Here is a 14,787-nt window from a genome sequence, read left to right as displayed (position 1 = left end):
CTGACGAACCCATGGAGAATTATCACCCAACTATGCAGTTTCCCTCAGCCCTAAGGATCTTCACAGCGATTTTGAAACTCACTCTTTTGGTTTTCCAGCCCACAATTTCACTTCTTTGGTTCTTTCTTGCCGCTCTCAAAGCGTAGTTTTTCGCTGAAGCAGGCAGCTTTTTGCAGAAGAAAAAGAGCTCTGATTAGCTCACTGTATGCTATGTTCCCAGCACCAAACAGCGGGCAAAGTTTGCTAATAGCTGGTGAACATAGTGGAGCATTTAGCAGCTAAAGAACCAAACATTACCCACAAGAGATGGAGACCAAAAGCAAATCTAAAAACATGACACCAAATTAATGGGGTAACCCAGTGATTATACACATCAAAGTCTGTTTACGAGTCTTTGGTAGTGCTACTGCACTAGTGAGGTTACCACACCTCTGTAGCCCGCTCCTCATCTCTGCTTGAGGTTACATTAGCTGCTACTGACATAACATAACATAACATAACACACACAATTTGGCTGAACTGTTGGCGGTTGAGATGCATTGTGGGCAATGTAGGAGCCAGGTTTTGAAAAGGGGAAGAATGTGTGGAATAAAAAAGACGCATCATCAGATGCTGCATCAGTTTAGATTTTTTCAAACTGTCCATCATCAGTCTGACAGTATTATTGGGGTGCAATGCTAAATTGGAGGAATAGATTACTCTTTTAATGCTAAAATTGCCCCGTATCTGCTGGATTAAATAAGGAACTGTTTGCTAACACATTCTCCACATCAGTTTTATAAGGTGATAAAATGTCTGCTTTATGCTGACAGCTTGTTTCGTTGCCCCGACGTCGCCAAAGAATCAGTTATTGCAGGTTTAAGATTTGTGTTAGCAGCAAACATATATACATGTACCTCTGATAAAAGAATCTAAACTCAAAGCTCACTTGATAGCTTTTTTCAGTCAAGAAGGTAAAAAATTAATCTCCATGCTCAAATACATACACACTACTGTTCATCAACTATATTTGATGTGAAAAGGGGTTTAACAGAGATTTGTGAAAAAGCTAAATCTTTTGTATTATTTGACCTGCCTTGAGGCCATAAAAATGCTTGCTTGCATGTTGTCCAAGACAATAATAACCGTCTCTTCATTTTTCATGCATCAGTCAAACTATTTTCAATCACTGCTGAAACACTACAGATGTGCAGTATACTGTGTATGAGTGCAAAGGTTCGTTAAACAACTGGTTAGGCTGGTCTGATGTAGCTTTGCTGTCATTCACAATGAAATGTTACTTAAGATGGATGGTTGTAGGAGCAATAAGTAGCCTATGGGACAACCCTCCCATCCACATAAACCCTGACTGGACAGACCCTCAACATTTGTCATTACTAATGTGCCATTCAACACGCCAAGCTTTTCTATTGTCTTTAATTTGGTAAATTTCCTGCTGAGAGAAGATATTGGACTGGAACCATCTTCATAAAGTGTAAATCAGCGGGATATCAGTTAAGGAGTTGGTTCAAGGGGAGTGATTGTTAAATGTCTGTGTTTGATTTTATTGTTTTGTTTTTTTTTTTAAATACAAGCCTCCTGGTACACTGTGGCTATGTTTGGATCAGTTTTACCATATTAAACATACCACATGGGCCATGGAATTACATGTGTCCTGAGTAAAGTAAAAGTCGTTCTTTATTTCAATCCCCGCCTCCCAGAGTGTTTACTGAAACTCACAGATATAAAGGCAGGGGTTTGATTAGGCACAGGTGTGGCTTATTAAAGGCTGGACCTCTGCTGGCTTCCTACCAACAGTCCTACTGTGTTCATGTCATGTTGGGTTTTCTGTAAACACGAGCTGCGTGCCAGGCAAAGAAATGAATTTGTAAGTAGGACATGCAACACATGCACACCATAAACACTGCAAACTCTGCAAACACTTTGTCTACAGGTGTTGCCAGCCCCACTTTATACTTACCGTAAAAAAACCCAACTCTACCGATGAAAAGGCTGTTAATTTTATGGCTGATTAATACAGAAAAAAATTCAGTCTGAGCATATCCAACACTTACAAGTTCTTGCAATGAGACGTCACTCTGTTCCCTCACTTCATTTGAATGCTTCATCAGTCTGTGTTAACATCTCATCTATCATTGTGGCCATTAACGCTTTTCTGGTTGCTGGAGTAATGTAGCGCTCACATGAGTCTTATGTGCTGTGAATGGATATTTGGCTTCAGCCTAAAAGATTATTTATGCTCCAGAATGAGAAATATAATTTTGTTTAAGTCAATGCACAGCTGTTAATGAAACACGATGAAAACAATGGAAACTTCTAAACACAGAAATTATTAATATTTTCATGAAATCAGTTTCTGAAATTCTTTTTCATCTTGAATGTGTAGTTTTGAGACAAACAACGTGTCCGTCTGACTTTGCATCAAACGCTGTAAAACCTAGGAAAAAAATTTAAACTGAAAGGCATTTGTAAAATTACTTTGTCAATATGACATTTGGGAAAACTTTCCCCGAGGAAAGTGAGTCAAGACACTTTGTGAGATCTAAAGCAGTCAGTTGAAGTAATCGGATTTGACACATGCTCACACAGGGTACAAAATATACATAGTTATGAAGTACGACATGCTTTACCTTTTTAATGAAATGTCCCTTCATATCAATGATGCGTCATCAGTCTGGGGAGTTTAGCAGCTGAAATGTCCAATATTGCATATGACAAAACTAATGTGTCATTCAACCACAAAAATCTCCCATGAAATATTCATGCTACATGATCTTATGCAGTGTAATTCATATCTGTGAACCTGTAAAACTCCATGCTTGTATTGGACTATCAGAGTGGTAGTTTTTTTTTTTAGTCACACTAGGAGCGTGGCTCTGGGGATGGCCCACCACTTTAGTCTAAACTGAAATATCTCATCAACTATTGAATGGATTGCCATAACATTTGGCACAGATATTCGCTGTGCTTAGAGGATGAATACCAAGGAGTTTGGTGAGCCCCGACATTTCCCCCTAGTGCCATAAGGTTGGCCTTTTGTAGTTTTGAGTGAAATTGTCTCAACAACTGTTGATTGCATGAAATTTGGTACAGACCTTCATGGTCCCCCCAGAATCTTTCAATCCAAATGAGTTGACTTAGCATTAAATCTTTAATGCTGGCATTAATTTAAAAAGGGTGTATATCAACATCAAACCCTTTGGCAGCTTGCATGTAATCTGCAAAGTGGGTCTCTTGTTGTCTATGAGGGAAGAAGCTCCAGAATTTGTCTTTTGAAAGTGTTATGGAGAGATATCAGCTCCTGGTTCCTGGTTGTAAAATGTATTCACTTTAGACCAGCTTTCCTTTTTAAAACAAACTGGACAAGATGTCCTCGCTTTGCAGTTTTCATGTAAATTTTAAACAGTATTTATTTCCTTTGATACTTATTTGTGTCATTTTGCAAAATCCTGAATTGTTTGTCCTGACATAAATACTCTGTAACAATGTGTTTTGTGGAGACGAGCATTAGCTATTCCTGGGCTAAAGTTTTGACCAGATGCCCAAAGTGTGGGCACATGTACATATCTGCACACACATACACACACACACACACACACACACACACACACACACACACACACACACACTGAACGAGGTCCATGCCTGTTTGTGTGAGTAGGTCCCCAGCTGTTGAGTGCTTTGCAGATGTAGCAATTAGAAATTAGGGATTACAGCTAAATCTGGAGGGAAGAGGAAAAGGAGGAGGTTGGGGGTGATTGGGGGATAGTGTGGAGACTGGAGGGAAGGTACAACTTTCTAAATGAAGACAAGGGTTGACAGGGGTTTGAGGAAAGGCAACCTGATGATAGAAGGATTAGACACCAATGATGAGCAGCCACAGGCAGAGTGCAGGGCAAGATGTTAGAGAAAATGTGAGAGAGTAAAGAACACAGGAAGGAAAAGAAAAGAGAGGCAGATTTTTTTTCTTAACAAGCGATGGCTAAGGGGGGAAAAAAAGGCTGCTGTTAAAAAGAAAAACTATCCCATGGTGGGATTTGGTGAGGCTGTCTCACAGTCCATTTTTCTTTAAATGTAATTAACAATTCATTGATTTCTTGGACTTTCTCCACATAGAATCTGCAGAGAAGGCTGTGTTGATTCAGGCAAGAAGAGTCTGCAGTTGGAGCATCTTAAAACACGTCCATATAATATACTCTCACATGGGAGAGGGCCAGGATGTTTTTGCTAAAAGAGTTTCTGCAAGGGAACAGTGCAGCTTTCAGCAGAGTTCAAACGTGTTTTCTATAATTCATAAGAAGTGCTAGTCTCTTTAAATGGAAAAACAGAACGCTTTACGTTAGAAAAAAGGAAGTCTACATGAGTCTGAATTCACTGATATGTTTATAAATGTAAATACATATTGAGGACCTCAACTAAGGGAATAAAATCTTTATCCTTTTGGAGCTTGAGATCTACCTCCCTTTCCTATAGCCCAGGGTTACAGTCAAATCCTGACCTCTTTAATATTCAAACATTTGCACACACACGGTGCTGCTGCAAGTACTAGAGGCTGCTGCAGATGGCAAATGTGGTCTGTTTGATATTCTGCGATAACTTTCTTCTACTTGTCAACACGTTAGTCAACTGATCTGGAGAGGATTGGCAAGGGCCCAAATTAATGTGCAAAAGCAAAGCCCTCTAGGAAGCTTAACGCTGTTCTAATTAAAATGCACATTCACATTTTCCTGCCCTCCTAACAACATGTCCAAGCAAGTCCGTCTCATAAAACGTTAAATTAGTGGGCTGTCATTGTAAAATTTGAAGTTTTCATTTAATTTAGGACCATTATGACTATTCAATTAATACAAGTTCCTGTCTACTGTCTAGGAAGCTACGTTGTGTTTGCTTTCAGATTACACATTTAAATTTTAAGACAAATCTTGTTGCTCTGAGGCTCAATTATCAGCTCAAAAGGGACTATTAATGAGACTGCATGCCAACCCCACAGATCCTTCTTACCTTGAGTGCTGCACGTATCGCATCAGCAGCTGTGAAACATAAGATAATGAACCCTGACACATCACACTTTTTACCTGCATCGATAGCTTGCTTACGTCACCAGTGGACCATCACGTCATGTTCTCCTACCATGCCAGTGTTTATGTTGCAGGAGCTGCCATCATCTTTCTCAGGGGATAGCATGATGTCATTTTGGATCCCAAAATGTCTCGGCACAAACCCCCACCTGGGTCAGTTTCCGTCTGCAGAGGAAGAGAGCTGACTGACTGTGATCTCAATTTGGAGGAGTGTCAAGTCAAATCCAAAATCCTGCGAGGACATGAAGAGGTCCCATTAGGATACTTTCAGACGAGGATATGTGAATGTGAGATACCACCTGCAACAGGTACATAAAGCAGCTAAGGAACTGAGATCATTAGGGTTCACTCAGTTACGTTACACAGGAGGATTTATGTTTCTTTGAAGCCAGTTGAATCTGAGAATACACAGAGTTCGACTGTTGCTGGTTTGAATCAAGGCCTGTTTGATCAAGGGAATAAGTACAATGCTGAAACATAACTAAGTAGATTTTTTTTTTTTTTTTTTTTTTCTTTCTTGAGTTAGGTGACAAGTTTGATACAAATCTCATATCTCTTTGATCACTATGACACTACTGCCATTAGCCAGATGGCCTAGCTTTATACTTTGGTATACTTTTGGTTGGAACAAACAAAATATAACATGTTAATTAATGAGCTTTATAGATGTTAGTGGACAGATCTTTCTACTGGGAAATTTTGAACCATTAATTTTAAAAAAATTATTTGTTGGTCTAAAAATAATATGTATGAAGTCTGAAATATACAGAAATCAGCTTACAAAATATCAAAGTGTTACCTTTAAAGTGTTGAATGTAAACTACCACAGGTTGCCCAAACCCCAAACTCCCTAAGATATAGAAATAGAGGAGATGATACAGCCCTGAATTACGAACCAGAACTGTTTTGCACAATTACATGTGAAGTGTAAAAAGAAAACCCTGTTTTTGCCCACTAAAACAAAAGGAAACCTGTCCCCAGGAGGCTTTTCATAGATTAAGGCAAGAATAAATTTAGATTTCCATGTAAAACAGGAAAAGGTGACATTATAATACAGTCATCACCCCTGACCTAATATAATCCTGAAGAGTTGAGAAAAATTGTTAGTACCGTAGTTCACCTCATCCTTTCAACCGTTACATAAAACACAAATATTCTATTAAGCTATTTTTATTTTGCTCCATGTGGCCTTTGATGGCCTTATTAAAGCCTGAATTATTTTTGCTTAACTTTTTATACTAATTCATCACGTTGTTGTTTGTAGTAAATGTCCCTGAGCTGCCTCACTGGAACCATTAAACATGAATCAAACAAGGGTTACAATGATGTCACACCAAATTCCCTGAATGAGTTTGGGGAGATTAAATTAAATTTTAGTCCCACTGAACTTCAGCAGCTTAACCCATAATTCAGAGCTGTTTAGATGAACGAAGATAACTGAACCCTTTCCGGGCTGAACAGACCACATAATACATAAATCAACTCAGTCTTGTCATCATTGTTTTTCTGAATTCAAGCTTTATCTTATAGGCAGACAGACTTAGTAAATTTGTTGTATAATATTTTTTTTCCTACGTCCTTGTATGCATGTCACTGTATGTTTCACCAACAAAATCCCAGCAAGCTTTGGTGACACCTATGGGTGGAAAGTAGAATATTTAATTACACACTGATTTGAGTGAAATATTCCATATTATACTGTGTCTGCTGTTTGCCAACACGTTACCAGTTGGAGTTTCCCATGCCACCATATTTTTATTTTGAAAGACTTGTTAGAAAACCTATAAGTACAATAAATGGACAGTTGCACATATAATCTAGGTATGCCACCACAAAGTGCTGTAAAAATATTCCAGGAAACCATAAAAAAGGCTTTGAGAGAGGCTTCCCAAACAGGTCAGTGATAATACAAAGAAAAACAGAAAATGCTGAATGCAGAGCAGTTAGAAAAATATAATACACTTAAAATGAGTACAAATACAGGCAGAAAAAGGCTTGGCTCTGCGGGCAGCTGTGGGTTGCAAGCTTCTCAAGAAGAATAAATATCACAAATACAAGCTGAGTGCCAATGAAAATAAATATCACACAAACAAGTTAAGTACAAATGAAAATGGACTCCGAAGTGAGTAGCACTTTGTGTAAAAAGCTGAGATGAATAAATGTTTTCATCTTGACTCTGTTGAATATGTAGCTGTCAGATATATCTATGGCCTCTGGCATAAAAGCTTGCTCAGGTTGGACATTTATCATAGGGTTGGTGGTTAAATTCCTATCTCTCCCTATTCATAATTGAACAACCCCTGATTTTTGTGTATGTGGGGGAAAATGGTAAGTTGGTTTGGACACAAACATCTGCTTTATTTCTTTCTTCTGTTGCATTATTCCAAAAGTAAAAAAAGAATAAATGAATAGATATATTTTCATAAATATATCTGAGAGGACCTTGAAATAGGAGATTCCAAGGAACACTCGAAGTCAGCACTAGTCTCAGTGATTGTCTCATTGATGTCCTGAGCTATAACAAGTTCTCTGAGGAGGAGGCATCTGTTTCATTGTTTGGGCCAGACGGTGCAGTTTGTCAGGGGAATTCTTCCTGACGGCATGGGCCTGCCCATGGTACAGATGGCTTATCTCACAGTAAATGATTCAGAAAATGATAATGTGCCTCCAAATGGTGAAGAGGTCATCTCCTTTGGCTAATGGAATGTCTTCCTTAGTTAGAGCCTGGACAGAGCACTTGTTAGATATCTATTTCACAGGAGAAAAACGTGAGGCTATGTGTCAGTGGCTCAGGCAAAGTGAAGCATTCCTAATCCACTGGCAACACTCCTGATCCTCTCATTTGAATAGTAAGCAGATCAATTAATGTTTCATTTAGGCACAAGCACAAAACATGAGCTTTTCCAGGCAATAATTTAAGGTGTAAAGATGACAGAATTAATTCCCTTACATAACTAACCAGACACATCCTCGCTGCCAAAAACAAACCAGGCTGATTTCCTGCAAAATGACAGTTTAAGATGTCAAGTCAGGCCTGGGAGCAGAAGCTAAAAACCTTCCAACGTTTCCCAGTGTCAAAACACTGAAACGTTTACGTGCAAGTCCAAACCTATAAGTAGGCAAGGGACTGTAAGCCAAGACCTACTGTTATATTCAGCAATTATCAGTCAGCTAAATGCATGAGAGATGAGAGAATCAGGGGCTGAACCCTCACAGCAGAATCAAACAGCCGTGGAACAGACATTAACAAACATGATCACTTTATTGTCACCTGTTTGGTTAAGTGGGACTCGCATTACGATGGTAAAATAGACAATCACATAATATATATTAAATTTACTTTGCACATTTCTTGGCACAGGCCCTCTACTCACTCACTCACTCACACACACACACACACACACACACACACACACACACAAACTTGCAAATATATCTTGACCCAGGGCTGGAAGTCAAAACCACGAGCCACCATCAGAATCTGCTCTATTTCTTTCTCTTTATCTCTCATTGGGTTTCGGGCCTGATGTGTAGCATCAAAGGCAAAATCTTATCTGCCCCTCCTGTCCCTTTTGACATGGACATTAGTGCAGCTGAGACACATGTCCCTCCCCTTTGTCAGCTTCTGTCTGTTCTGCGTACGAAGATTAGAAAGAAGCTGACAGGGGCAAAGGGAAAGGAGAGTGACATGGAGAGACTGAGGGAGACAGATTTGTGGAAACGTGAATGGCCTGCAAGGGTTTTTTTTCTTTTTTAAGAAAGAGAGAGAGGCAGAGTGGGAGATTTGGAGCCATGACTTTTGCCCCACGCTGTCATTACATTTTGTGACACTGAAGTGAGACGCTGTAAGGATGGGCTATATGAGAGAGGGTGATAGTCTTTCACCAAGAGTATGTGCAGCGCGATTACTGTCTGTTTGCATGTCAGCTCACAACCAACAAATCTAAAAGTGGAGTCTGACAGAAAGAGGGAGAGCAGTGCTTTCAAGTAGTGCTCAAGGAAAACAAACAGAAATGAGTGCAGGTTGAGTGAAGGTGAAGGAGTCACTGTAAAGATAAAGAAAGGGCAGACAGAGGAAGAAAGTCAAAATTGTGCAGAGTAACAGTATATTCAGTTTCTTATGCACTTATGAACACACCAAAGTAAATTTGCAAAAAGATTTTAATTGGCATTGTTTTTAATCATTCTTGGTTCAATTTACAGTTTTTTTTTTTTTTTTTTATTCATTCTTGTCAAAGGTAAACACATTTCTTGTGGTTGTCTTCAACATCAGTAAATGCTTTCCATCTGCTTCCCAAAGCCCATAACGTAAAGTAACATTACAGAAGAGCACATTCTCTCATCCACACTTGCATATTCAGATCCTACAAACAACTCCTTAACGGGTACGAAATGTCTAAATGCCACATACTCGAGAAGCGCGGACAAACACATTCTACATACATACAAATGTGCACACGTTTTTTTTTTTTCTTGCTCGCTCCCACACACGCACAGACACACGTAAACACGCGCAGGAAAGCAGGCAGATAAAGCCAAACACACACGCAGACTCATACACGCTTGTGCACACGCACGCACATTCCATAACTGGCATGTATTATAAATATACATTACAATGCAGACTCCTTTTTTTTTTTTTTTTTCCTCCAGTGCAGCACTTGAGGAATGCTGCTGCTCCATTAACATTGGCTCTGTCTGTGCATCCACAGTTGGGTTATGACATGCTCTTCAGCAACATAATCTGGTTAGCAGTATCTGTTACGTAAGAGTAGGGTTACTGAGTGTACGTTCCTACTGGTCATAACCAATAACCCTCTCTTTTTGTCAGGCTGAATTACATCTGACTATTTATCTACACAAGCAAAATACTGCCATAAAAATTCCACTGTTTAAAAAAAAAAAAAAGATAAAAAAATGGCACAATAGCTTATTGAGCAAAGGCCTACAAATGCACACTAATAAATTACGTAGATAAATAATACATTTTAATGTTAAAATAAATACATTTGAAAAGTAAATAAATAAAAAAAAAAGCACATTGTAATCTGATTAATGCCAGCCTACGTTGTCCTGTATTACAATATAAAAAAGTGAACTTCTCTTTATTTGCACATTCACACGTGTTGTTTTTTTTTAACAAAATGGTGGCAGCGTTACTTTGAGACTCAAAGCATAATTTCTCCTCAGGCACCTGCCGCACTCTTGCGACTGTATGGGGTCGTTTCCATGGTGACCGTGACTGCTGTAATGGCCATCAGCGCTGATTGGCTGGGAACCTCCGAAGTGGAAAAGGACTAGACGAGGTTGTCTGGGATCAAAAGAGAACTTGCTACTGAAAGAGGTTTTTTAAGAACTGTAAAATTAGTGGTATTCTGAGGGACCGTTGAATGTTGTGCGGAGAAAGTCTTGACATCCAGCATATCTACGCCAAGTGCTGAAGGTAAATGCATCGGAACAAAACACACATCTACCACATCTACCACGTCTAAGTGCCGTCAATTTACTAGTCCAGAGTCTGTGTTTTTCTTCTGTTGTTACAAGGCAGGAAATGCAGACAATGGACTAGTTCTCAGAGGGTACTCGCTATCTTCTAAGAGACGCAGGCTTCACATCTTAACCTATCACAAAGCCAGGGGTATTTCTGATGAATTTTTGAGAAAATGGATTCTTGAAAGGCCTGTGGATATCCTCACAAAGTCTTTCCCTTTTCTTAAGAAACACCCCGGGGCTCTTACTACCAAAAGTCCCCTCCCTCCACTGTGAAAACATTCCTCAATGTCCGGGACAACGGCATCAGTTCTCATCACTGACTGATTATATGAATATCCTGTATAGCCCAGGTAAGATCAGTACAGTTCCAGTGTCCAGCTTGCCCTTTACTATATCAAAGGTGAGTTTAATCCATCAGCATACTTGGTCCGTGGTCCAAGGCCTAAAAATCCAATTCAAAGTCCACTCCTGTTACATATACCACCTTCTTCAAAGCTCACAGTCACAAAAACCTTGTATTCATCATCTTAAAACAGTGGATCTTAGATTCCTGTGGTGATTTGATATCCATGCTACAATAAGAGTGTGTAGTCTACATCCAAATCAAGTTCACTTTCTCTCTGACCTGTTGGCTGTCAGGCACGAGTTTCTGAATAATAGTTGTGATTGTGGTCTCCATGTTGTGGCAAACACACCTGCATGAAACGCTGTGGTATTCATATGATAATGATGTCCAACAACACATGTAGTGTCAAAATACACTGACACATACACAAATATGACAGCAAAAAGGCCTCTCCTTTTTTTAAGTCCAGTAAATTTAAGTTCAGGGATTCTTTTTTCTTTGTACTTTCGATTGTGGTTCTGTTGTACCTCTACTCGATTCTCTTCTGTGTTTCTGCCAACTTTTACATCAAAAAACTCGCAGAAGGGGGATTCAAAGCCCTTTGGACAAGGCGGTCCAGCTATGCGTGAAGTGTCACTCTCGGTGACAGTCGCTAGGACAAAAGCATGGCAGACATGAGCAGCATCGCCATGGTGAGAAGAAGGCGGTCACGTGATGGGCTGCTGCCACTGACGCTTTTCTCCAGTTTGGGAACTTCAGAGTTAAATTCATCTGGAGAGAAAGACACAGAAAAAGAAAATAAGAAAGTGAGAAAAGAGAAGAGCATGAGTGTGAAAGAGCGAGAGATAAACTGTGTTTGCCAGACAGAAGGAAACGAACAATTACTATATTATTAATTCATCAATCTAAACGCAATGTGTGATGCATGCAAATCATGCTTTAACATATGCAGCGAAAGAGACATGATGCAATTATCAACAAACCACCAATTATCATCAGCACTGCTACATATGGCCATTCCCCCCGTGGGAAGGAAAATTAAAAACACTTTTGTTTCTGATCTGATTTTTTTTTCATGTATTGCTCTTTCCATGCTAATGATGTTTTTATCCTAGAGGGATTTCAATCAAACCAAATTACTGTGGCCTTGCCATTGATTAGACACAACAGAACATTAGCTGGAGGGGAAAGATGGAGAAAGAGCTGGGAGAACACATTTTGTAATATTCGGTAAAAAGTGAATTACACTGAGTCATTATGTTCCGTATCGACATAATGTTTCCCATTATTTCTAGAGGGCTATTAAATGCCAAAATAAAGCAAAAGAAAACGAAAGAGTTCTGTTGCTTAGAAAGCCAACATAGTTTTCATGGGCTACCTGCGTGGCGTGGACTTCCTACCCGGGATGTTAGTAAAACCTGTTTTTCCTATCAAGTAATCTGGCTAAGTGCAGAAGAAAGCTACAATTTCTTTCTGACGTCAGTCACATTAGCCCACATCAGACATAAAAGAGAAATGTAGGTAAACGGGATGGGTGATGGAAGAGTTTAAAGCCTTGAAATGTGGCATACTGATGTTACATTATGTCATTAGGAAATTATTTTGATTTAACATCTTAAAATGACACTGGAGAGAGGAAAAATACCTTTTTTTGATACAAGAATGGATATATCTATTGGACATATTGTGGCCAAAAAACTGCCAAAAATCATTTTTTCCTCTGTAAAAATCCCTATACTTTTACTTTAAAATGTTGCCATTATAATGTCCAAGTGCGTAAAACTTCTAGCTGAAATATTATCATCCATAAAATCAATTGGCTTTCAACAGGAAATAAATAAAATTAAGGAAGCATGATGTCTTCAAAATGCTGTTTCATTGTGACGTTAAAGCCTTGTTTGGAGTTTGCTAAGAGTGGAGATTAATTGGCTACAGTCAAAAACAAGGAGGGTGATAAGAGATAATAGATAGAGTCAACGACTACATGATAGCTGATCTTTGGTGAATGTTCGGAATTTTGTTTTTACTCTGTCTCAGAGTAAACCATCCAGTCACTCTGGTTTGTCCTGATTGTGTGTGACTCTAGCCCATGTCAAAGTATTTCTTAAGAAACACAAGGCATCTGTCTGCGGCGATGACACACGACAATGACATTCACACCAGGATGAACTCAAACAGAAAACATTAAGTGAAGGCAGGATGAAGAATGGAAACCAGCATTGCCCCAGTTCGGGCCTACGGATCACAGTGGCACCTTAACACCATACAGTTTGTCTCTCCAAAAGCTTTCATCACACATATTTCAGAGGTAAAACAGTACAGTCTGTGACCAGATGTCTAGACACTTTCCCTCCAGAAGAAGCTGGTTCTTCCCTACCTTTACATAAAACAAGTTAATGTAGCATCAACTCCATTTCCACAGTTGCTTTGTGAACAGATTCTTCCAGACTTGTTTGTGGGTGCCAGGAGCTTTGATAATAACAAAGCTGCACAATATGCACCTCTTCAAAACCCTTGCTACTTAGAGAGGCTGCCCTTGGAAGATGAATGTGGGGGGAGACAGGTGCCTCGGGCCATAACAAGTTATCAAAGGTCCTCAGCACGACACTTAACATCACAGTACAATCGTGGGATAGAGCAATCAATTTTCTAGCACACAATCCAGTGCAGTCTAGTCTGTATGGGGTATAACAACAGACAAGCATGGTAGGGCAGCTCTCCTGTCCACAGTAAATTGCCCAAGGCATTTACAGTGAGATAAGAAGCATCAGTACTAGACTGTCGATGAGAGGAAAAAGGTTGTCTGGTCTGAAAAATGCTCATGCCGACGACGCCACTACGATGGTAGACTCGCAGTGAGGCATAAACAGCATGAGGCGATGGACCCGTCATGTATGGTTACAGCTCTACAGGTCAGTGGAAGAGAAGTAACAGAGCGGAGGAATTCAACTGGCTTACACTCTGTCTGTTAATACCTGTAGATCGGTGCCTTAATGCCAGAACGTACCTCTACATTGTAGCAGGTTCATGCATTCATGACCATCAATCACCACTGAGGGAATGGGTACTAAGATAAGACATTGCTCTCAGTCACAGTAAAATACTTGTCCTGAAATGGCCAGTGGAACATTCAGTTGAAATCACAATTTACTGATATTGCTCCCATTACAACCTTAAGAATGAAAGTACAGTATCCGTGGAAAGGAGCATCCACTCATCAACTTCTGGCAATTGTACAAAGCACTGATGTCTTTGTGCTCTTAAAGCTAACCACTGACAGTGTTAGCTTTAACGCTGGGAGGCTACTAGCGTGGCTTCAGACCTCTGAATTATGGCCAAATCTCTGGCATGTTCAGCGATTCAAATAGATCTGGTGTCAAGCTCAATGATGGCTACTTCCACCAGATGGAGAAACAGTTGACCAATCACAACTTTGTGGGTACGTTTAAGAAGGAGGATGTCATCGTCCTTCTTAAACGTAGCCACCTAAAAATAGCAACAGAACAATGACACCAAGTGTGGATGAAATTGATGCAGCTATAAGTTTTTGTAAGAGGACTTACAGACTCAACAACTCCTTAATCTGCAAATTACTTTGATCGTTGTGGATAACCTGACCCCAGTGCTCCTAACAACCGCTGGTTCTATGTCAATTGAAAATGTCATCAGCAGGACGGATACATCCCACGCTACTGACTGGTTAGAACAAAACAAAATAAAATAAACCTCCATCCCCAAAACAACGTGGATAACATGAATACAATGTCGGGCTAAATGAATGAGTGAAACAATTCAGTCTGAATTTGGTTAGGAGGCTACATGTCTATTATCAAGTTGCTTCTACAAAGCTTGGCAGCTATTATCAGTGCC

The 14,787-nt window shown here is 39.7% G+C and overlaps 1 protein-coding gene and 1 long non-coding RNA gene across 4 annotated transcripts in view; one reads left to right on the top strand and one right to left on the bottom strand.

Annotated features, from left to right (window-relative positions):
- Window positions 1-1,757: 1,757 nt before the first annotated feature.
- On the top strand, window positions 1,758-11,545 carry LOC120785971. 3 transcript variants are annotated; one of them, XR_005706650.1, is made up of 5 exons: window positions 1,758-1,867; window positions 5,153-5,386; window positions 10,269-10,521; window positions 10,623-10,716; window positions 10,797-11,545. It is a non-coding gene; the product is annotated as an uncharacterized LOC120785971 (long non-coding RNA). The 3 variants fall into 3 exon arrangements; XR_005706651.1 differs by having other exon boundaries at window positions 10,627-11,545; XR_005706649.1 differs by having other exon boundaries at window positions 10,623-11,545.
- Window positions 11,537-14,787, bottom strand: part of efna3a (ephrin-A3a) — a 56,391-nt gene continuing 53,140 nt past the window's right edge. The window contains exon 5 of the mRNA XM_040121004.1: window positions 11,537-11,688. Within this exon, the coding sequence (XP_039976938.1) occupies window positions 11,570-11,688 (119 nt within the window). The 3' untranslated portion in view covers window positions 11,537-11,569. The remainder of the gene's footprint in view (window positions 11,689-14,787) is intronic.

Source organism: Xiphias gladius, chromosome 24 (assembly GCF_016859285.1).
Source record: "Xiphias gladius isolate SHS-SW01 ecotype Sanya breed wild chromosome 24, ASM1685928v1, whole genome shotgun sequence".
Lineage (NCBI taxonomy): Eukaryota > Metazoa > Chordata > Actinopteri > Istiophoriformes > Xiphiidae > Xiphias > Xiphias gladius.
Note: the sequence above shows the minus strand (reverse complement) of the source record. Positions and strands in the feature narration are given on the sequence as shown.